Here is a 25,680-nt window from a genome sequence, read left to right as displayed (position 1 = left end):
GTGAAGTTAAAGAGGAAGTAAACCCTGGTCGATTTTTCTTATTTTTCAAATTTTAACATACAATAGCTCTTTGCAAGGGATAATAGATAGAAATCTGCAACTTATTTAGGGTCTTTAGTTTATCTTTGTAACAGAATGACCCATGACACCCAGAGACTTTTGAAGGATGAGGGGTACTCCTGTGCCAGCGTCACTAATAACTCTAGGGTCTAGGTTCACCCTGTGCCCCTTTTGGGCATAGGGTGACTGAGAACTGATATCTCGGATTACATGAGATGGGACAATAATGATAATTCATATATTGCAGGATATCTTGAGATATTACAAGTTGTTAAAGTCTGACTCCAAATGGAGTATTTTCATTCAATGGGGGGACACATGCCTTTGAGGTGTTAATTGGGTCTGCTCCAAGACCTTTCGTTATGTATGCTAATAACACTGTGTGAAGATGCTATTGATGATAGAGATGTGTTGTGAGTTAGCAGTCTAAAAGTCAGATGTCTTCTTTCAGGGGTAGGGAATTAGCATGTCAATTATGTTTAGTAAAGGAATGTGTATTATGCAGGTGAATCACTTATTGTCGGAGACGTAACGTCTGGGGATAATTAACTCCTCTATGTAATTATCTAAAAGAATGTGATTGAAGCATTGAGTGATGTTGGGGGTGGAGAGTTTGATTGTTCCTGTGATTACTGAAACATGCCTTGTAACTGTATATAAACCTGAGAGCTAACCATTCAAGCATTCATACATTTTGACTCAGAGAACGGAGCTTGTCTCGTTATTCTGGGAAATGGGATGGATCGATGCCTGTTGGATGATTGTGGAGTGTCAGATAAGCTGACGCGGGCGATGGAATGGGAACATCGTAAACGGTGGTGACCGTTACAATCTTAATTTCCAGATATTGGCCACGTTATTGTTTGTGCTGTTTGCTGAATCCGTTCACGTCATCACTTCCACCCTTTCTCTGTTTCCCTTAGGAAATCTCGCGTATGCGCCGTAGCACCGTAACCAAGCCTCGATCTCGATTGCCGTTACCGTGGCAACCAAGATAAACATGTTATTTAGTCACAAGGGGGAGTATCAGGACGGAGATAAACACTGCAGCATCGTGAGACTTCCCCTCTGAACGGCACAGAGGAGAAGCTCGTCCACAGACATTTCCCGACATGCTTGGAATACAGAAACGGCACACTTTAGGTGCCGCCAATGAAAGATCCTACTGCGCAATCGCGCATGATGTCATCTAAGATTAAAAGACGTTTTCCATGGAAAAGACAGCAGTAAGTACACTTTCACAGGCAGCGATCAGCTATCAGCTGTTATCTACTTTATGAACAGATAAAGTTGTCGAGGAGGGTTTACAACTACTTTAAATCCTTGAATGAAGGCACTGCTGAAGGCACCATGTATAGTTTACATGAAGGGTGCCCACTGGATTGTAAGTGCATCAGTTACAAGCCTACAGAGAAAGAAATGATAGCCATATTATATGAGCTGCAGAGACCCTTCCCCTTCCTCTGTACTGTACCCAACCAACATACATGCTTTGCTGTATTTAGACAAAAATGACCCTAAAAAAAAAAGTAAGCTCTGGTGCTGCCAACCCAAACGCAATTCATAAACTGTTATGGACCCAAAGGAGAATAGTAAATGGTCCTGAAATGTTGTGCCGACTCTCATTATGAAGATTGTCCCCAGTGCCTTTACAATTTATTTTATACAGTACTATATTTGCAATGGATAACTACACTGGCTATAGGTAGTGTAGGACTACTTCAGTCCCTGACAATACATGAGGCCTAAGCTTCAACCCCTCCTATCAGCATTGAGAGGGACCTTAAATAGCAGCTGTAAAGGCTTAGCATTGGTCACCAGAAATGTCCACATGCACAAGAACATCAAGTCATTCTGTACTATTGACTTATTTTTTGGTGCAACAGTGCTCCCTTGGTCTTGGGTCCATGGATTTAATGTACTTGTGAATCTATATTGGTGGAAAGAATTAGACCTTAATTTGTACATTTAATAAACCAATTAGCTGGTTGCCAGACCACCTTTAACAAAAGCGGGTCATTGTTTATGGGTTGCAGGAAAGAAAATCACTTGAGTCAGTGTTGCTAAAGATTTAAACCTTAAAGGGGTTGTAAACCCTTCTATTTTTTCACCTTTATTGCATCCTATGCATTAAGGCAGGGGTTTCCAAACTGCGGCCTGGGGCCAGATGCGGCCCTTTGCTAGCCTTCATCCGGCCCTTGGGGCAATATTGCTCCCAATGCAATGAGGCACTATTCCTCCCACTAACATCAACAATGGGGCCCGTTTTTCTTCCATTAATAACCAAAATGATGGGGCACTACTCCCCCTCCTACTGACCACCAACACTGAGGCTGTGTTTGTTCTCACTGATGCTCGGCCCAGGGCATTTTCTACCCTCACTGGTCAGAATCCGGCCCCCCTAAGTCTAAAGGACAGTAAACTGGCCCTTTGTTTGAAAAGTTTGGAGACCCCTGCATTAAGGTGAAAAAACACCTTGCAGTGTCCGTCCCCCCTGCCACCCCCGTTTTACTTACCTGAGCCCCAAATTTCCGTGGGCGCGATCCCGCGTCGCTCTTTCCATGGCTTCTCGGCTCTTCATTGGATAGATTGATAGCAGTGCAGCCATAGGCTCCCAGGGGGTCTATGGAGCGCACCCGCAAGGTAACCCCCCGGGAGAGAGCTTCCCAGAGGGGGTTATCTAATGTGGAGAGGAGCCGCGAGAGCCGCCGTGGGACCTCAGAAGAGGACGATCAGGGCCACTGTGTGCAAAACAAGCTGAACAGTGAAGGTAAGTATGACATGTTTGTTATTTAAAAAAAATAAAACTTGAACCTTTATTATCACTTTAAACTACTTTTTATTTTCTATGAGAGTAAGACACCATACACACTATGGGATTTTCTGCATATTTCTATCCTCAGATTTACCAAAACCATATAATAAGATGTCAAACCTTAAAAGTTTCAGTTTGTATGCAATCAGGCAGGACCTTGCACTACATGGTTTTGGTAAATCGGAATAAAAATATCTGCAGAAAATCTAATTGTGTGTATGGGGTCTAAGGCTTGCCACAGACAGGTAGATATCTCACTTAGAATTTAAAGTGGTTGTAAACCCCTATATATACACAAGTGACTGCCCTGAGATGAAACAAAGCCTTGCACATAAGCTGCACATGTTAATCTGCAGCCATCTCTCCTCTACAGCCATTCAAAGTACAGAATTTAGACAGCATTTCTCTGCTCTGATGTCACACACTGCATAGCATAGTACAGGGATCTGAGTGTAATCTAAATGGACCCCCCTCTGCCCAGACAGTGTCCAAGGTACATCTGAGGCTGTCAATCACCTGCTGTGTACTGGAGGGGGGTGGACTGTACCCTGGGATTGTCTGGAAGAAGTGATTTATGTAGTAGAGGAAGGAGAGAGCAGCCAGACGTCACACTCAGTGCTTTGGATTAAAGCAAGTACACACTATGGAAGGATATGCTTTTTTTTCATTTTTACTTCAGAGGTTTACAACCACTTTAAGGTAAGGAAGTATTTGTTTGGCCTCAAAAGTGCTGTTATCCGCCACAGTAAACTGAGCGACATGGTCAATGGGCATAAGCAGCACACACGGTAAAGTTCTTCCTTCCTTGTTCTGGTCAAGAAGAGGGAAGAATCACCCAGACCAGTTGGAAAATAACATGCATAAATGTGCAATAACGCTGAGCCCTAAACAACCAATCCTTGTCTGAAAATCGCATCTAGCGGTCAAATTGGAGGCAGGATTAGGCTTTAAAGGAGAAGCAGGGCCAAAGCCCCTTTAGCCCTACTTCTCATGTGGGTCACAGGAGTGCACATAGTTCTGCACTCCTGTGACCCAGATTCAGCTGACAGCGGGCTAAAGTCCACTGTCAGCTGACTTCACTCAGCTGCTCCAGGCTCTGGAGGGATTTCGACTTAAATGTCGAAAATGTACCCAGGTGCCTTGCTGGCAGCTGTTTTAGCCTCTCAGCATGCCTCTGAGAGCCTGAGTCAGCTGCTCCAGCCCCCCTGCACAGTCCGGCACTCCAGTGAGCCTTGAAGGGGCCAGAGCAGAGAGCCGGCGACTGACAGTCACCAGCTCTCTGCTCACTGCAGACCGAGAATTTAATTGTTCAGTTCTCTGTCTTGGAGGTAGCGGGGGATAGATGCAACATCAGGCCAATGTTGCATCTACCTAAGTGAGTAGGTATTTTCATTATTTTTAAATCCCATACTTTTCTTTTAATAGTGAGTTGTAAATATCCTTTGCATGGCTGATAGTAGACCTGATTTGCACTGAAACTGGAAATATCTTTGTTAACCTTTAGCATGCTGGCCAATGCACTCTCCAATCTATTCCATCTTTCATTTTTCACCATGTCCATGCAGAAATTGTAACAAGTGGAATACACAGCAATAAAACTGTTCATGCATGCCACCTAAAAAGGTCAATTTTAGCATAATAAAATTACCGGAGTAATGTTGTAGCAGCTCATTCCCTCGCTGACCTTACTTTGACAATGACTGTTTCTGAGATAACAAGATATTGGCATAAATTTCTTTATACAATAAGGCAGTTACTCCTAATGAATATTAGATTAAAACCTCAGCTGAGAGAGTGACAAAAGCATCTTTAGCTGGTGAAAAATTTAACAGACATCGTAAAGGCCACCCGGCGCCGCCGCTATTTCATGTGTTCGGTTTATTGTCAGGCTTAACTTGCCTCATGCTATTTCCTCTGGTCGGGTGCCAGAATGGATCGATCTGCACTAAAATAAAGAAGAAGCTGGTGGTAACGTGACAAGACAGAGATAAGTAATGAGGAAACAGTAAGTTGGCTTTTACAAAACCTTGCACTAATTGGGCACCCAGGTTCTGTATATATGCCCAACAAAAGTTCATAAAACATAGAGGACACTTTACTGATATTTTTTGTTTATTATCCTTAATATCTACATATACTGTAGTTCTGATCTCCAAAGTACTTCTATATAAAAGCTGCAATGTAGGTTTCCAGGCATGTAGTTCAAAAGATAAAGGCGTTGATGGAGCACTGAACGTTAGTTAAAACTGTTCTCCTCAAAGTTTTGGGGCCATGAACATATGCTTCACAATAACTAAATCCACCCAGGGCTTTTTTTCAGTGGGAATGCGGGGGAACGCAGTTCCGGCACCTCCTGGACTGACTGTATGTAATGGCAAGGGGTGCTGGGGTGTGCTGCAGGGTATTGATGCTCACTGCTGGCGATCTATTTTTGCCGGGGGTCTATTGTTGCTGAGGAGGTCTATTGTTGATGGTGGGGGACCTATTGTTGCTGGGGTGTCTTATATTGCTGGGGGGGTCAGTTGTTGCTGAAAGAGATCTACTGTTGGGGGAGGGGTCTATTGTTGATGGCTGCCAGAGAGTCTATTAATGCTGGCTGTGCGGAGATCTGTTGATGCTGCTGGGAGTCTATTGTTGCTGGGGGGGAATTTTGTTGTGGGTGGTCCATTGTTGTTAGGGGGATCTATTGTTGCTGGGTGCAGGGGATCTATTTTACTGATTTTCTTAATATAATTACCAAATTCCATACAAATTACTTAGCACCACAAATATATACTTGGTTCTAGATTGCCTAAAAGGGGCGATACTGGGAGGTGGGTAGAGGGCGGAGAAAAGGGATGACCCAGAAAGGGGGAGTTCCTGTACCTATTGTCTGAGAAAAAAAGCACTGAATCCACCTATTTGGGTCCAATTACCTTCATCTTTGGGTTACAACCACTTTAAATTTGTTAACATTTATAAAAAAAAACGTCTTGATTTACTTTTAAACAGTGTGGCACTCTCTTCCTCCCACATTCCTTACTGTAGGTATGGGGTGCAACTTGGGTTGGAAAATTTATTTTATGGATGGGTGGGGGGCTGCTGCCCAATGTTTAAAACGTTTGCGGATTTTCACTTGTTCGGTAGAGGTAGGGTTGGGGCCAGGATTAAATTTAAAATAAAAAAGTTACAAAAAGAGCTGCCATTCATGGGGGAATACTAGTCAGTACCAGTGCACAAAGCTGTATTTGCTTTGGAAGAAGAAATCACCTCTAACTTTGGGTGTCCTATATGCAGGGCCAATCTCCCCTATAGGCTCACTATGCAAGCCGCTTAGGGCCCCGCAAAGCTGCGGAGGGCCCCATCAAATTACTAGAGGCCCCACCTGGTGAGAAGTCATTTTCGGCCCCTCACCCCACTTCTCAACTCGCTGGCTGCATGGGAGAAGATGTAAGAAGTCAGCACCCCTGCTTCTCACTTTAATTTAAGATGTCATTTTCAACAGCAGAACACCCCCTCCCCCCGCTTCTCAACTTTAATCTTTAATTTGACATGTCACTGTTGGCAGCGCCCCCATGTGTAATGTCATTTTGCTTAGGGCCTCAGAGAGGTCAGGATCAGCACTGCCTATATGTGTGGTTCTTGCTGCGTTATGTAAAACTATTTGTTTCGTTTTTACATTTTAGAATGGGGTGCCTCGAGATTGTGCATCATTTTAAAGGGTGCCTTGACTGAAAATTTGGAGGTACACCGCTTTAAGCATTTTTAAAGGTATAAAACATAAGGAAATGTACTGATAATGTATTTTATTTTTAAGTTAAGGTTAGGAATAGTCTTATGGACCATACAAATGATCAGAAAATCATACAAAATATACAGCTTTTGAATCAATCATACGATAATATGATCGGTAGTACACAGCTTTCGAGAGCCGATCATGACAATTCATCCGATATTATCCGATGGGACAAGCACAAAACATTTTCTTGTACGATTCCAGATCATACAATTTTTCGTTTAATTAGTAGTTGTTGTCTGAAAATACAATACATTACATTACTTCCACATTTTTATTCTGTCATATTAGAATGCTTGATAAAATGGGGGATGTGGTGGCGCTTGCAACAAAAATCACTAAAATATTGTATATAATAAATATATAAGAGATACAACAAAATAGACTCCGCCTCCTGGTATTGATTAAAAGTGTATCAGTCTAAACCGGAATACCATCCAACAAAAATAACCATAAAGTGGAGGATATTGAGAGTGAAAAAATAATGAAATATGTGTGACCAATGTGCCAATGACAGCACAATAGTCTAAATAAAATAGCAAACTTCAATCTGTGCATACAACATTTCCTTCAAATTATAATTATGATAGTCCAAACAGTGCTTCATCCATAAATCGTGTAATGTGCAACTATGCAAATAAATAAATAAATATCCAATGACCAACTGTCCACAAAATATTGCAAATAAATAAATGTGAATAAATCCGATGATAAAAAACAATCCAAAAAATGCTAAAAGTGAAAAAAATATATATATAAAGTCCACACAAGAATCCCTGTGTAAAAAAGGTCCCAATAAAATTATAAAATAGGAATCAATATCCAGTGCACAAATCGTGCAAAAGTGAAAAATAAAAATCCAGTGGCTAATAAATATAATGAGTTTCTAAAGTGCATCTGTGCTCAGGTTGCTGTGACATGCAGAGTAATTGTGATTGCAGTCAGCCCGATTCTCCACGGTGACCAGGAATATAAGTGCTAGCCCCTTACCTCAAGGAGGCTAATAAATAGCCTATAGGAATATTTCCCAATGATATCTCCCACAATCAACCGATCGATCCACTCCAATGTATTCACAGGCTCAGCGCGATGATTCTCAAAATAAAGCACAGGAATGCCTCCATAGTGTATGATTACAAACAATATTTTAATGAAAAAAGTAGTAACTTACAAGCAGTGCTGTAAGAACAGCATGTACAACGGCGTGTGTGTAGTCCTGTGTCTCCCGCATTAGAATGCTTGTCACTTTAGTAAACTCTTTGTGACAGGAGTCACTTTGGGTGGGGGGTCCGTGGAACCCAGAATCCCTTGGAGAGAGAAGTTGGGAAACCATTGTTTCAGCTCCCCATGCACCTCCTATGTCTAAGTTACCATGTGTCTAATAGGGGCACAGAAGACCGAGAAATCCATTCTGATCTGTACTAATCGGACTCAATGTACAACCACACTGGAATGCTGTGTGTGTGTGTATATATATATATACATAGTATATTGTCTAATTTTGTTGTGTACTCTTTGCTGGGTATTTTGGGGTGTGGCTGTATTCCATTGTTCTACTGTCTGTCTGCCTTAGATATTATGGGATGTGTAAGGCCTTGTACACACGACCGAACATGTCTGCTGAAACTGGTCCGCGGGCCAGTTTCAGCAGACATGTTTGGTCGTGTGTACGGGGCCTAAGTGTGTTTGCTGTGAGGAGGGAGGGGGATTCCTCCAACAGCTCTCCCTGCTAATTGGACAATCTACCCCACCCGGAATGCAAAGGGGGGGGGGATTGTCCTGAGTATTACCTGTGTACCTGTGTTTTCAATATGTTGAGCAACCAAACAAGTATTGCCTTGTTTGTGGTTGCCAGCGGTTGGAATATCTGATATCTACAGTATATTCAGACTAGGAGGAAGCAGTATATGACGAAGGTACTCAAGTGGATTTTTGATATGAGACTAGCATGAAAAAAAAAAGGAACGATCACTCATCCGATGATCTCATCGTGTGTACCAGGCATTAGGACAAACTTTAGGGTCACTGCATTTGGGAGAACATATTTGGGGCAATTCTTTTAATGTGCCCTTTGTTGTCTACTCAGCTCTTCATTTGTTAATATCTATAACAATTCTTAAAGGGTTAATTTACACTTGCTTCAGCTTCAACACACATTAATCGCTAGTTTACACTTGCTTCAAAACAAGGCTTCTGAAAGGCTTTGTTAAAGCTCTCTGAACGCCAGTCAAAGCCACTAAATAAAATGGTTCGCTTACAATCCTGTTTACACGTTGCTTTTGCTTTGCTTCAAAAATGATACCCCATGTAGCTTTAGTGGTTCTTCAAAACATTTTCAAAAACTCCATATGATGTCTATGGCAAAGCTTGCTTGAAGCCCCACTGAAGCCGCACTGAAGCCCCATCAAAGCCTCATTGAAGCACCAAGAAAAAGCAAGGTATAAACAGGACTGTAAGCTACCCATTTTATTTAGTGTCAGGACTGTTGACTGGCATTCAGAGTAATAAAGCGTGTCCGAAGCCTTGTTTGGAAATAAATGTACACTAGCCCTAAATGTAACAAATGAAGGAGAGTTTTCAAATGCTTTATTTCAGGCCCAACATAGCCAACATCAACATGCAGTAGGAAGGAAAAGGTTGATGAAGCGATAAAGAACTGGCCTGGATTTAGAGAGAGCAATCCTGCTCTCAGCAGTACAATAATAGTAGTCATTCCAGTCACCAGATCCCTGATGGTTCGTTCAAGCTCTGTTGGACAACCTGCCTCCGGGTTCTCCTCAAGCCGACCCCCCAATCGAGCGGCACCCAGCCTGGGATCTTCTCAGTAAAGCGGGGGACCCAGTAAGTCACTGGGGCCCCTCTCCGCAATATGGAGCACTGCGTAGCATGCGACCCCGGCCTGGAAGGCCATCGCCGGGGTCCGTTGGATGCACGCACCCTAAAGGTGGATGCCACACCTGGAACCACACAAAATGTCGTCCGCCACAGATATACTCTCCCCCAGCATGCCCCGCGAGGGAAAACTCCTCTAATTGGCTGCTGGGGAAAAGCGGCTCTGCCAGAACCCCTCTAGCGCCAACTGTCGCCCAGGGATGGGATTGCATCCCTGGAGCGCAGACTGACCTACAGGACAGTTTCGGAATGACAGCAGCCCACAATTTAACAAATTGTGAATGGGAGCAAAATAACTCTCCCATTCCCCACTAACTTTAGCGTAGTGCCCATACTGAAAGTAAGGGGGCGCTACATATGAAAAATGTATTATATTACAATGTACTGTACCAGTCTACCAGTTTATAGATGTAGTACCTTCATTTTCACCCATTGATCAAAGCAGTAACACATTTCCTAAGACAGAACTACAGAACAACTCTCTCTCTCTCTCCTCTTCTCTATAACATATTCGGGGCATATGTATATTGGTGTTGATTTACTAAAACTGGAGAGTGCAAAATCAGGTGCAGCTCTGCATAGAAACCAATCAGCTTCCAGTTTTTTTGTCAATGATTAAATGAACAAGCTGAAGTTAGAAGCTGATTGGCTACCATACACAGCTGAACCAGATTTTGCACTCTTTCTAGTTTTAATAAATCAACCCCATTGTGTAGTACACAGAGATATCTGGGAACAATGCTAAGAGCTTGTGTAGGATGCAGTGTACTGCAGGCATCAAGTAACAGAAATTCGTTATTAGGGTTTACATACACTTTAATCTTTTCAAGGTTAAAATGCTTTCCCACTCTCAGAAGTGCTAGAAAACACTGATTTAATGATTTTTTTTCCCTGTAAACTGTAACTGTGAGTTACAAAATAACACGACTTGTCTGAACAGAAGATATTCTTGGCTTTTCATCTGTAACACATAAACAGAAATATGACCTTCAGAAGGATACATAGCACAACTCAGTGCCTTGGAGCACCAGCAGGAAATCCCTTTACTTCAAATGTGGTACTGACCCAGCAATAGTGTTTTTCTGTAGTGTTTGGTTTTAGGCCTGCTTCACACCTTTGCACTTGTTACTGCGAAGCATGGAAACTCGTCATGAACTGAAGGAATGGACCTCCGACACACAGGTGAACCACAATTCAACAGTGCACCTCAACACAGGGTAAATCACTTTTTCCACATTTGCTATGTACCTACCAACAAATAACCTCTAATTATGTGTGTCCCATGTTTGGATGGTGGCTCTGCATTAGTTAGAACTCTAAAGGCCCATACACACGATCAGACTTTTTGACAACAACGGTCCGGCGGACGTGTTTTATCGGACAATGTATGCTCCATCGGACAATTGTTTTTGGTTTTTCAATGGACAAATGTTCGCTGTGAATGCTCTCAAACTTTCTGACAGCAAATATCCGATGGAGGAACATCTGATAGTGTGTACACAAGTCCAACGGACTAAAAACCAAAGTTCAAACAAGCATGCTCAGAACCAATGCTAAACATCAGACAACAATAGCAGAAGTTGACCAAAGGATGGTGGTAATGAGCTGAAAAACCACGTGGTTTGGTGAATGTTAGATGAAAAATTTCTGCGTGTGTATGTATCAGGGGTCAAGTCCTGGGGAAAAAAGATTGGGAACTCCCACCCAAGATCCACTCCTCCACCAAAAATAAAAATGATACGCTCATATGCATAATTACTAAACCGCATGTTTTTTTTTTTCGATCCAAGTCCTTTCTAAATCCCGCGATAACTCGCGGCAGACCTCTGCAATGTCTCCTGGGAACAATGACAAAAGCTCCCAGGAGACATTGCAGCATCGAGGAAGTGACGGAATACCCGCACACTACCTGATGAATCCATATACAGGAAGCGGCTAGTAACATAAAGGAATACTAAGGTTCGCCTGCCCCTGACAGTGACTCGAGCTGGGCATCGCCGCTTAGTGAAGGATTGGCTCGGGCCGCTCGGCTGCTTTTGGCTGTTCTAGTCCTGCAAAGGGAACTGAGTTCCTGCTGTGAAAAAAGTGCAGGAACTCTGTTCCCACGCGTTCCCGCAGGACTTGAGCCCTGGTATGTATACCAAGTTCACTGCCAATGCCCCTTTGGACAAAAATCCACAGAAAAATCAGATGGAAGTCCGATCATGTGTATGAGGCTTTAATTTCACTCATCACAGTGAGTGCCAAATCTTTAGCACTGCAATTTACAGTTCTGTCTCTCATATGGTGCATACAGTACAATATTTTAATAAATATCACAATTAAAAAAAAAAAAATACTTTTTCCTCAGTTTAGACCGATACGTATTCTTCTACATATTTTTGGTAAAAAAAAAAATCGCAATTAGTGTATACTGATTGGTTTGCGCAAAAGTTGTAGCGTCTACAAATAGGGGATAGATTTATGGATTTTTTTTTACTAGTAATGGTGGCGATCTGCGATTTTTATTGTGACTGTGACATTGCGGCGGACATATCGGACACTTTTGACACGTTTTTGGGACCATTCACATTTATACAGCGATTAGTGCTATAAAACTGCACTGATTACTGTGTAAATGTGACTGGCAGGGAAGGGGTTAACACTAGGGGGCGCTGAAGGGGTTAATATGTTCCCCGGTGATTCTTATTGTAGGGGGAGGGGGACTCACAGGGGGAGGAGACCGATGTGTGTTCCTCTGTACTGGGAACACACATCGGTCTCCTCACCTCTGACAGGAGGTGGCTCTGTGTGTTTACACACACAAATCCACACTCCTCCCGTGATCGCTGGCTATCGCGGTCCCCCAAGGACATCGCGGCCGCCGTGCATGCGCACCGGATCACGAGCGGTGTCGCGGGCGCGCCATAGATGCCAGTAAGACCACCCCAAGGTAGGGAGGGTTCCTGCCGGTGTCATTTTATAATGGCCCGGTAAGGAAGGGATTAAGCTAGTGCAGGGATATACAATTAGCGGACCTCCAGCTGTTGTAAAACTACAAGTCCCATCATGCCTCTGCCTCTGGATGTCCTGCTTGTGGCTGTCAGAATCTTGCAATGCCTCATAGGACTTGTAGTTCTGCAACAGCTGGAGGTCCGATAATTGCATATCCCTGAGCTAGTGCATTGTTGGTTCACTAACCTCTTCCTTCGATTTCCCTTCTAAATGTTTTTTTTCTTTGTCTGAATTTCTCACTTCCTGTTCCTCCTCAGTAAGCTTGCCCCCATCATCTGAGCTGTTCTGGCTGGGGGTTAGTCAGCGTGCTCGACCCCTCCCTTGGGACTACATCCCTGAGGGGAGACGATGTGTTCAGTATGGGGGCAAGCTTACTGAGGAGGATCAGGAAGTGAGAAATTCAGACAAAGAAAAAAAAAACATTTAGAAGAGAATTCGAAGGAAAAGGTAAGTGAACCAACAACGCACTAGCTTAACGGAACCTATTTAGAAAATAAAAAACTAACCTTTACAACCCCTTTAAGAGCTGAGAAAATGTGAAATAGACTGCCTTAAGAGCTGGTTCGGTCCAGCTCAGTAAATTGCTTTAAAAAAGGACTGGATTGTTTCCTAAATGTATATAATATAACTGGATACTAACATTTATTGGTAAAGTTGATCCAGGGAATATCCGATAGCCTTGGGGAATCTGAAAGGAATTTTTCCCCTGCTGTAGAAGATTGGATTATGCTTTGCTGTTTGTTTGTTTTTGTTTTTCCTTCCTCTGGATCAACTGTGGGTATGGGATTGTGTATATAGGATTGCAAAAGTTTATTTCATTTTTTGTTTTTTTCCCCCTTTTATTGGTTGAACTAGATGGACTTTTTTCAACCAGACTAATTAAGTAAATTTGTTGCATGCACACCACCTCATCCATTTATCGTGTACTGCTTTCACTAATAAGGTGATCATATTTATATAAAAAGTTATACAAGTCTGCATGATAAATGTAAAGCATTGCTGTAGTGTTCACCTTAAATGTTACAATTACTCAATATACGTACTTTCTGAAAATTTAGTTTCCTTTTAAATGCTTGCACTCGTGTTCATCCCTCAGCATCCACTCTACCCGACACAGCCATACCTTCCCTGCTGGTTCCCACCTATTACACCAAACTATATTAGACATGAGGTCAGCATTCCAATGGATGCAGCGTGAAAGAGGCTTCTACAGTTCAACCATGACTACAGGCAAAATATGAACTTTCCATAGAGGATACTTTACAAACTTATTAAAAAAAAAAAAGTAAATTTTGCTGCATTTTCTAAGTTTAAAATATTATTTCTCTTCCCTACAATATCAAATTCAAACATTAAGGGCTAGTTCACACCGAAATGCAAGCATTACGGCATCTGTGCTGAGACACGTTAAAGTGCATTATTGTAAAATATTGATGTGCACTCCTGATGGGTTTGTGATGCGTTTACCTGTTTAAAGCGGGGGTTCACCCTAAAAACGAAAGAATCCGAACGGCGAGTCGGCGCTATACGGCGCCTGCGCACCGACGTTCGGCTTCTTTCTGCAACCCGTGACGCTCCTTATGCGACGCGTGGAGGTCGGTATGTATAAAGATAAACTTACTCTTTAAATCATTCTGGATAGATACAATGGAAAGCCTGAAGGAAAACACAGAGAGAGCTCATGTTCTGAAAGCTCTGTTTTACATAGCGGTGTAATGAGAAACAGGATGGATTGCACTATGTTATAGAATAGCAAAGCTTGACTGGGTGGAAGTGACACGGTTGGATTATCACCAATAACAAGTAAATAAACGCTGTGGTTGCAATAGATTTCAATAATCCAGAGCTCCCACTCACAGTTCTTGGGTGTGCCAGTATATCACGTGTATCTGTTCATGGCTGTACTTATCTGTAGGGTCCAGCTGGTTTCTGACATATGCATTTCCCACATGAGATGTGAAACGTGAGAATTTTAAACACAGCTCAATGACAAAAGTGTTTTCATGGTCTAGTTATAGAAAAGCCTCTCCGTGTTGCTTATCAAAGGTACCTCTGTATATTATACAAAGATATTCTGTCATATCTCTGGTGACAAGGGTATGTTCACAGGGGGATTTCATGTATACATTTATATGCTAAATATCAGCGTAAAGCATATAAAGTCAATGGGCCAGATCCACAAAAGGGATATGATGGCGTTTCCAATAGATAGGGAGAAGATCCGACATGTGTAATTGAATTACACTGTCGGATCTTAGGATGCAGTACCTCGGCCGCCGCTGGGGGCATTTCTCGTCGAAATGCCGCTTCGGGTATGCAAATTAGCACTTACGGAGATCCACGAAGCTTTTACGGTTCGTTTTTTCTCCGTAAGTATTAGTTTGCAAACGCAAAATTAGGGCTGCTTTTACAAGGCCTAAACTGTTTAGGCCTTGTAAAAGTAGACCCTTCTATCCCGCGTCGCCGTCTTTTTTTTTTCAAATTTTTTTTTTCCGCCTGTCGCGATTCTCAAAACCCGGCGCCACGTAAAACTGCGCAAAGCACATCGGGAAAATGATGTCGTGAGCATGCGCAGTACGTCCGGCGCGGGAGCGCGCCTAATTTAAATGGGACTCGCCCCATTTGAATAGGAACGCCTTGCGCCGGCCGGATTTAAATTACAACGGCCGAAAATTTCTAGGTAAGTGCTTTGTGGATCGGGCACTTAGGTAGAAATTTTGCGGCAGTGTAACTTAAATGGGAATATTTAAGTTACGGCGGCTGGCTGTGGATCTGGCCCAATGTGACACACGCCATCAGCTCTGGAACCTGTGAAGAACACAACACTTTGTGAATCAATGAACAATGCTAGAAATAGCAATGCTGGACAAGGGGGAACTCTGGGAATACAGTGACCCCCAAATTTATGCTTGCCTAAGTTTTCTGGATCTAATAAAAATGTTAGAGAGAAATTCTTCTTTTTAAAGTGTACATATTTGGAAATCTAAATGTCTTAAATAAAATTTCTGTAACTTGAGTTTGCATTATATTACTTGTCTGTTCAAAGCGCAGTTCACCACATGCAGGTACGATGAAGTGTGCATGCGTTCCCATGTATCGTGTGTAAGACAGCCAGTTAACTTCGAAGGGCTTCAAAGCAGTCCATGGCCCTTTTGCAAAAATGAATGTGGCACCATGTGTTTTTTTGTGTGTGAAAACTCGTGTTAGGCCTCGTACACACAACCGTTTTCCTCGACAGAATCCATCAAGAAACTTAGTGGCAGAGCTTTTTTGCCGAGGAAAACGGTCGTGTGTATGCTTTTTATCGAGAAAATTGTCGAGGAACTCGACGAGAAAAAAAGAGAACAAGTTCTCTTTTTCCTCGACGAGAGTCTAAATTTCCTCATCCTGTTCCTTATCGGGCTGGTTTTCGACGAGAAACACGATCGTGTGTATGCTAAGAAACCCGCGCATGCTCAGAATAAAGTATGAGACGGGAGCGCACCTTCGGTAAAAGTAGCGCTTGTAATGAAGATAGCACATTTGTCACGCTGTAACAGACTAAAAAGTGCAAATCGTCTCTTACCAAGCTTTTACTTAACACGCAGTAACATGAGATTAGCAAAAGCAGCCCCAAGGGTTGTGCCAGTGGAATCGAACTTCCCCTGCCATTGTATGTGTTGTACGTCACCGCGTTGAGAACGACGTGATTTGGTCTTGACAGTGTGTACGCAAAAAAGGCTTGTCAAGTTTCTCGACAAGCCTAACAAGGAACTCGTCGAAGGGAAAACGATGTGTCTTTTCCGACGAGTTCCTCGGTCGTGTGTATGAGGCCTTAGTAGATATGTGGGCTTCCCATTATGAATGGATGGCACCACCACGTGCCTGCCAAAGGGTAGCTAATTTCTGTGGTTATCAGGAAAGCACATCATTTTGCAGGGCAGGGCTGTCCACCTAAATTTTCTGCCCACTCTTCTGAGTATTGAACTGGTCATGGACAATTTGTCACAGATTTTTCACTGCCAGTTATTTGGTACACTATGGGGTTGATTTATTAAAACTGGAGAGTGCAAAATGTGGTGCAGCTGTGCATGGTAGCCAATCAGCTTCCATTTTTTTTCTTGTCAAAGCCTAATTGAACAAGCTGAAGTTAGAAGCTGATTGGCTACAACGCACAGCTGCACCAGATTTTGCACTCTACAGTTTTAGCAAATCAACCTCTATATTTCAACTACTAAAAAGATCAAGTGAGATTGTCACCATATATAGGAAAGTATACCTTTAAAGGCAAAAATTTTTATTCCATATAATGAAAATATGTAATAATGGGCCAGATTCACGTAGATGAGCGGCGGCGTAACGTATTGTAGATACGTTACACTGCCGCAATTTTTCATCGCAAGTGCCTGATTCACCAAGCACTTGCGATGAAAACCTACGCCGGCGGCCTCCGGCGCAAGGCGGGCCAATTTAAATGGGCGTGTGCCATTTAAATTAGGCTCGCTCCCGCGCCGGACCTACCGCGCATGCTCCGTTTCCGAACTCCCGCCGTGCTTTGCGCGCCGTGACGTAATTTTTTCGAACGGCGGCGAGCGTAGCGTAATTCCGTATTCCCGGACGGCTTACGCAAACTACGTTATTTTTTTAATTTCGACGCGGGAACGACGGCCATACTTTATACAGCAATATGATTGCTGTGTAAAGTTAAGGCACCAAAAAAAACGACTAACTTTGCGACGGGAAACTAGACTAGCGGCGACGTAGTGAACGCGAAAAACTGTCGGGAATCGCCGTAACTCCTAATTTGCATACCCGACGCTGGTTTACGACGCGAACTCCCCCCAGCGGCGGCCGCGGTATTGCATCTTAATATCCGACAGTGTAAAACAATTACACCTGTCGGATCTTATGGCTATCTATGCGTAACTGATTCTATGAATCAGTCGCATAGATAGAACAACAGATACAACGGCGTATCAGGAGAAACGCCGTCGTATCTGCTCTGTTAATCTTGCCCAGTGTTCTCAACTAGTAAATAACAAATAACATTCCCCTTGTGCTGGAGCCTGAATAGATACTAATGGAGGCATATGAGAAGGTCTTGAATATACAAGGACATTCATACAAACCTTCTTTTATACCTTTAACACGTCACAAATTCTCCTCTAAAGTCCTCTCTATGAAAAATAAATAGCTTATTGAGGCAATTAAAAAAAACAAGGATAACGTGTACAATAAAATAATCCATGTTAACCAACCAGATTAAGTTTCCTGTAGGCAGATAGGTAGTGGATCAGTTTTGTTCGGCTGACTAATGGATTGATTGACTGATGAATAGATTGACTGATTTGGCTCACTTAACTATGCATTTGTTCATTACCCTAGTATAGGCTCAATTAACCAAGCTTCAACACAAGGATAAGGATATAAAGCCGGCTTAAAATATATTCATATATTTTATATATGTATCCTTATCCTGGGGTGTAAGCTTTGTAAATTGAACCTTATGTCTAGAAAACTTTATCTGGGAGTTCAAATTTGGTGTTCAATATTCCTGGATAGACAGAGTTGTATAACTTAGTAAATCACACCCTAAATGGAATATATAGTGTTTTTCGAGGCACACTGTATATATTTTTATTGTGCTCAAAGCTATTTTTTCAGGAATGTAATTTATAAAAGTAGCGTAATTGCACATGGATATCTCATATTTATTGTCAGCCAGCAGCTGGACCTGTTCCAAAAAAAATCTGCTTTACACACCCCAATAGCTCAAGCTCAAATTTACACACAGTTGAATAAGTATGATGTATCCCTCCTTTGTTCAATATTTCTCCCTGCTCTTTACAGCATCATGCAGCGTTTCAAATAAAGTCAGAGAGTCAGAAAGCAAACAGACCATCTATAATGCTGTGTGTGACTCCAGAGATCTGGGTGCACCCTGTTATTACATGCTTATTTTTAAAATAAAGATTTTTTATTTAAAAGTAAGCAAAGGTTTACATACAGTATAACAATATAGCATTTACACATACACTTAAAACTTCCCAATTGTAACTAAATGTTCTTTGTTAACAAAGAAATCCTACAGATGTATGACGATCTCAGCTACTAAAGACTGGAGTTGGACTTGCCTTCTCTAAGCCTTAAAGAGCAACATAAAGCAGTGCTCCCTATACATAGTGCAAAAACGGGGCATTTAAATTAATTTTAAATGGGAAAGTCAAATTACTTCAGTCACTTACTATGGTTTCTTTGCTTAGGAAATTTAGGCAATGAACCCTTAAAGAAATCCTGATGAGCTACGAGAAGAATATGCATTAGGTCAATGCTATTGTCAATTTAAATGTCATCCTGGATGTTGAAAGCACTCAGCAGCAGGTTAAACAATATTACAGTCAGAATTTCATTTCAAAGCATCATTTGAAGCTTCAGTTTGAAAGTATTAGCAGCCTGGTCTCATAATTACTTGTGGACAACTTATTAATTGAAATGGTCTAGGCTGGCAACCTATGTACCGGAAGCATCTCATTTGTGTTTCCGTGGATGCGGACAGGAGGGAACAATGTATCATGTATGGTGGCGATGCCCTAAGGTAAGGCGGTATTGGATTAGGGTGTATACCTTCATCTACAATCTCGCCCAAGTAAACCTTGTCAAAGCTCTGAAACAGGCGCTGCTAAGATAGAGACAGTGTCAAAATCTCAGAGACGCATCAACATTTATCTTTATATTGGCCAAAATTATAATTGCAAAATCTTGATAATTGGCCGTAGTGCCTTCTCGAACAGCTTAAACATAAACTTTCCTGGATTATGCTTAATGAGCGTATGACAGCGATCTTAAATGATAGAATGATGATGTTCGAGAAAGTCTGGAACCCATGGGTCAGGTATCTGTCTGGAGATCCTAGATCTATGCCTGATTAGAGCGACCTCTGGGCTGTAGGGCTCGGACCACGGGGTCATTCCTTAGGCCTCGTACACACAACCGAGGAACTCGGCGGGCGAAACACATCGTTTTCCTCATCGAGTTCTTGTTAGGCTTGTCGAGGAACTTGTCGAGCCAATTTTCTCCATTCCCGTCGAGGAAAAAGAGAACATGCTCTCTTTTTGGCTCGACGAGTTCCTCGACAGTTTCCTCGCTGAAAAATGTACACACGATCGGTTTCCTCGGCAAACAAAATCTCCCACCAAGTTTCTTGATGCATTCTGCCGAGGAAACCGGTTGTGTGTACAAGGCCTCACTCTCTTCTCCCAACCTCTCCTCTCTCTCTGTCTCTTATCTCTCTCTTTTCTTGTTAGTCTTTGTTGCAGTATAACGAGAGTTTTTTGGCCTAGACCCTAACAATCCTGAATGGGGATTATCCCCATGTAAGATGGAGTCTGATTTGGAGATGTGGATCCCCTTCTTTCACACATATGGTGAATGATACATGCACCTACAACCTACGAAGAGTTATAAGTTGACATCTACTTTGACTTTGTTAAAGGTGGAGGTATTATCGCAGACAGTATATGGTGATTGAGATACATTTTGGTAATGTCACATTAAGAATAATAAATGAGTATGGGGGCTCCACCATAGAGACACAGTTAATATAAATGATAACACCAACAAAAATCTCCATTTGGAGGAAAGCCTACTGTAGATGTAACATTCTGCATACAATTTTTCAGATATCCATCCATATAGCATATATTTTATACTGTACATGTTCTTTTTTGAATACTTTTGTACACTTTGTTTTGTGAAAAATTTCAAATATAAAACATAAAAAAAAAAAAATTCACGTGAAACCATTCAACGCTATTTTGGGCAATAACTACCCTGTATATTTTATAAAGAAAAGTAGCAAATAAGAACTATGCCACATAATCAAAATTGGTCCAACTTTTCCAATACTACAATACAATATTTCAACTTTTCTTGACATATCAGAGTAGGCATAATGAGACCTAGATGGATTTAAATGTTCTATTTTATCTAATGTCTTTTTTTTTTGCTTTGTTCTAAATAGTGAACCCCAGTTGATGAAGTCTCTCAAAAGTCAAATTCTTAAGCAAATCATAGTTGATTAAGTAGTGTAGACTTAAGGTAGCCATAGACACATGATAGAAGATGCAGTACAATCAATTTGTAGCATAACCACTTCATTACCACAATACACCTTCAAGTCCTCATGCAATTTGTGCTTTGCAATAAGATCATTAATTAATGTTGCACCAGAGAACTAGGAATGGGTACTTGTATGTGTTCCTAGTTCTCAGACATTGCTCTTAATTTGAAGAATTACTAATTGAACTATCCACAAGTTAAGAGATGTATACTGACGCTACTAAATGTGGTCTGGGCATCTAAGCTTCAACGATTTATGATCACAAAAAGATAAATATTCATGGCTGCATGTCTATTTCATGCCCAATGCAGGCACTTTTAACTCCAGGATCTCTGAGGAATAATAGCAATTGGTCAAAGTCAAACAGTTAAAGAGTAACTCTACTTTTGTTGAGAAAAAACATTCCCCTCTGGGTGATCTATATACATTGAACACATTTTGTTGCAGACTCCTACCTTTTGTTATTCTAAGGAAATAGTTTTTTGTTTGTCTGTGTCCATGTGCACAGTGAGTCTGTATGGGAGCGGTTTTATAATTGTCAATGAGTTGCTTCACCTGCAGGGCTCTAATGAGACAAGTGGTAGGGTCTGCATACCTTTACATGTGATTTCTCTTTGGGAGTATCTAACCAAAAATAAAAATTTTGTTGCAGGTGATGCCAAAATCTGATTTGAATCTTAGTGAAGACTTCTGGAAAACTTAGTAGGCCAATCACATAACCAGGATGACATATTTGGGGGGTCGTTCTGTACTCATTTTTTTGTACATATCAACTCCAGGTAGCCATATTGAATTGCATTTTAATAGAAAATTACAGAGCTGCAGATTGAAAAGGAAAGTATATTTTAATAACATTTAATTACAATATGACTTGTATAGCAATTGTATATGATATATGAATTCTGTTTTATTTGCAAAAAAAAATCCCCACAAAAGTGGAGTTACGCTCCCAGTCTGCCTAGTGGAATATCCATAGGTCTGGTTGGCCTAAAGACATTTTTGGACATATCTGCAACAATCATCTTTTAGGTAGTTGTAGCTTTAGACCACTACAAATAAAAAGTTAAAGGGTCGGTCTACCCGAAAGTGATATTTCAATTTTTAGTAGAGTAGGGTGGGTTGAATCAGCCCCTGGCTTCTAATGTGTCTTGGATACTGTGAGTTGTGGGTGTTGCCATCCATCCTTACGTGGTATTTCAGCTCCTCCTGATAAATTTTCCATCATGTAATAAATAACAAATAGGACTCCCTGAGAAAGGCTACAGCAGGTGTGCAGACCAAGGATCTGAAGCACTGAGACCTTACCAGTAGAATAGAGGCTTAAAGTGGAGGTTCACCTAAATTTTTTTTATTAAAAGCCAGCAGCTACAAATACTGAAGCTGCTGACTTTTAATAAATGGACACTTACCTGTCCAGGGTGCCCGCAATGTTGGCAGCTGAAGCCGAGCAATCGCTCAGCTCTCGGCTGCCCCCGCCGCCATCCTCGGTCAGGGAATCAGGAAGTGAAGCATTCCCTACTGCGCATTGGGCAAGTCGTGCTGCGCGTCTTCACTGGTCCCCGCTGTCTCCTGGGACCAGTGTGTTTCCCAGAAGACAGCGGGGGGACGGGAAGGGGCGCGACTCCTGCGGGAGTCTATGCCCGGAAGTGGGTGCAAATACCTGTATTATACAGGTATATTCACACCCCTCCCTCCTGAAAGGTGCCAACTGTGACACCGGAGGGGAGGAGGGTTCCGAAATGTGGAGGTTCACTTTTTGTGTGGACCTCCGCTTTAAACTGGGGTTTAGCTCTCCAGAATTTGGCAAAAACTCAAAGTGGACCTCAACCTATATCTCCTCCCCTCCTGTTAAATAATCATATTTTTTTTTTTAATTAATATTCTTATTTACCTTCAATTATTGGACCCAGCACTATACGTTCTGGTCAGGCAAGAATGCTATCCCCCCTGAACCAAAGCTATCTGGGACACTCAAGGCATGCCCATTGCCATATCAGGGGGCCAGCTGCAAAAACCAGGAAGAGACAACTGGCACCCTGATGGCATAAGAAGAGAAGATGATGGCGCAGGGCATGCTGTGTTGGATTACATCAGACAACGCTGGTTTTGCTGGTCCTATGAGTAAATTTTTTTTAGGACAACCCAGTGGACAATGTAAAAGGGGAAAGAAAAAAAAATTACAGGTGAAAGAGTGAAGTTTCTGTTGAAGTTTTGGACAATTGACCCCTTTTAGGTGGCGTGGTATTGGTACTAGTACTGCTTCTAGTGTGTTGTACCCAATGGTTTGCCTTTGTATCAATGCACTCAAAGTTCTTAAATGGGGGTTCGCTTTCCATTTCAAGAGGAAACCCCTTTTCAATAAAAAAAAATGTTCATTCTTTCACCATCGATGAAGCACTTTTCCATCTAAAGTCCCAAGGGGCAGATCCACGTAGCGCCGCGCATTTTTACATCCGGCGTAGCCTATCTCAGATACACTACGCCGCCGTAACTTACAGCATATTTTCCGTATCCACCAAAAATTTGCGCCGTAAGTTACGGCGGCGTAGTGTAAATGTGTCGGCGTAAGGGCGCGCAATTCAAATCACTAAGTTGTGGGCGTGTTTTATGTTAATACGTCTTGACCTGAGGTAAATTACGTTTTTTCTGAACGGCGCATGCGCCGTCTGTGGGGGTAGCCCAGTGCGCATGCTCCAAATTAACCCGCAGCAAGCCAATGCTTTCGACGTGAACGTAATTCTACGCAAAGCCCTATTTGCTAACGTTTTACGCAAACGACGTACACGACGGAAAATTTGACGCTGGCCCGACGTCCATACTTAACATTGCGTACTCCTCATAGAGCAGGGGTAATGTTACACCGAAAAAAGCCTTACGGAAACGACGTAAAAACATGCGCCGGACGGACGTACGTTTGTGGATTGGCGTATCTAGCTAATTTGCATATTGAGAAGAAGTAATCACCGCTCTAGGTGGGTCAACTGTGTGATTGTAGACTAACTCAGGATACCGTGGGTGCTGGCAGTGCACTAAACATGCATAGGATATGAAGAGAAAAATGGATAGCCGCACTCCAATGACCATTAAGGTTGTCTTTTATTCAAACGAACAGCAGATACATCACATCACAGGGTTACAGCAATGGAACAAGGGAACAGCCGACGCGTTTCCCACTGGACTAGTGCTTATTCATGGGTAATTTGCATACTCGACGCGGAAATCGACGGAAGCGTCACCTAGCGGCCAGCGTAAATATGCACCTTAGATCCAACGGCGTACTGAGACGTACGCCAGTCGGATCTAGCCCAGCTTCAGGCGTATCTTTGTTTTGTGGATACAAAACAAAGATACGCCGGAGCAACCTAGAAGTTACGTGGCGTATCAATAGATACGCCAGCGTAACTGCTTCGTGGATCTGGCCCCAGGTCTCGGCTAATAAAAGTACCATCAAGCTGTTTTAAAAAGCTGTACTTACCATCTAAAAATTTTAGTATGTACGCCTGAAGCTGGGCTAGATCCGGCTGGCGTACGTCTTAGTACGCCGTCGGATCTAAGGTGCATATTTACGCTGGCCGCTAGGTGGCGCTTCCGTCGATCTTTTTTGTATCAATATACAAATTTGTAGCCGGTAACTATAGCAACCATTTATTGTCAGCAAGTACAATTCAGGTTCACAATGTTAAAATCTCAACTCTCAGTTCAATAAACCCTTTCTTTTCTAGACAGTAGAACTTCTCCTAATTACTCTGCACAAATCTTTCATTAACCTCATCTCCAAAAAAGCATGGCATAATTACCAACGGAGTCTCATTGCGCTCGCCCTCCTTTTCCATTGTTATTTAAAAGCCCAGAAGCGAGCTGTCAGTATGGGGATGGAATAGATCCTATCATCCCCACAGGGAAAATAGATCACTTTCTTTCACTATTTCACAGACAAAAGTCTCTTCTAACAAGACTGCCGGATTGTGGACTTCTGGGACCGATTGTGGACTTCTGGGACCGCACTACCAAAAAATCAAGTCCTTTATTGCTCAGGAAATACCTGTATATAAGGTTGCAATCATGAGAAGAAAGTGCAACCCTAGCAAATAAGTGAACACTACTGTATCTAATTAAAAGACTGGAGCAGCATTAAAAGCTTAAGTGCTAATTATATTATTAAACACCTCCAGTACATGCAATCCTTATTAAAGGGATTAAAGATACAATGTAACTCATTATTCTACTGGATGCACAAACTGTACCAGGCCAGGCAAACTAACAAGTGTCACTTATTTGGGGTCTGATCAGCCATATGGGGCACACATTCCAATAGAGGGGGTGGTGGGAACAAGGCACAGAGGCACAGGGCACATGGGCACAGGGGCACAAGCATAGAGGACAGACAGCCTTACCTGTGCTGTTGTAGGAATTGTTTTTCTCTTCTGTGATCAGAACAGTCCTTGACAGATCCAGTACTGAGGCTGTAGCTGGCTGCATGTCCTCATTCAATGGCAGGCACACATAGGAAGGGGAGAAAGCAGGTAAGAATGGAGTGGAGATGCCTGTCTGCTTTGCCCCTGGGCTTCCTCTTCTCCTGCAAGAGGTTTAATGAAGCATCAATCTTCTGAACGCATAATGACAAGCTGGCCCAGATCTCCTCCTGCTATCTCATTAATCTCTAATCTGCAGCGGACAGAAACAGTTAAAGGAGTGAAATATTTGCTCAAGTCTGAGCGGCTGGAAGCGAAGAGCTGCGAGTGTGCGCTGTATTATATGTGCTGCAGGGAGCCGCTGCTCGCGGGCGCCCTCTACAGGCCACATAGAAGAAGGCACGCTGGACTTGGACTCCTGATGCTTCATCATTTCTGCCTTGGGGGACCCTTGTGTGTAAATCAAACATCCTTCATCGGAGGATCCTGAGACTCAGACTGGCTTTACAGACAGGGGAAGACTCTTTACTCTCTTTCATTACACAAGTGGAAAGGTTCTCATTTATCAAGCTGTATAGGGAACAATGAAAGGTTATCCTGCCAGTCTCCAGCATAGCTTTGCTGGGTGGGTAAT

At 42.4% G+C, this 25,680-nt stretch overlaps 1 protein-coding gene across 1 annotated transcript in view; it reads right to left on the bottom strand.

The window, feature by feature from the left end:
* Window positions 1–25,407, bottom strand: part of SUSD3 (sushi domain containing 3) — a 178,209-nt gene extending 152,802 nt beyond the window's left edge. The window contains exon 1 of the mRNA XM_040359287.1: window positions 25,029–25,407. Within this exon, the coding sequence (XP_040215221.1) occupies window positions 25,029–25,113 (85 nt within the window). The 5' untranslated portion in view covers window positions 25,114–25,407. The remainder of the gene's footprint in view (window positions 1–25,028) is intronic.
* Window positions 25,408–25,680: the final 273 nt, after the last annotated feature.

The sequence above is a fragment of the Rana temporaria genome, chromosome 7 (genome assembly GCF_905171775.1).
Source record: "Rana temporaria chromosome 7, aRanTem1.1, whole genome shotgun sequence".
In the NCBI taxonomy this organism is placed as follows: Eukaryota; Metazoa; Chordata; class Amphibia; order Anura; family Ranidae; genus Rana; species Rana temporaria.
Note: the sequence above shows the minus strand (reverse complement) of the source record. Positions and strands in the feature narration are given on the sequence as shown.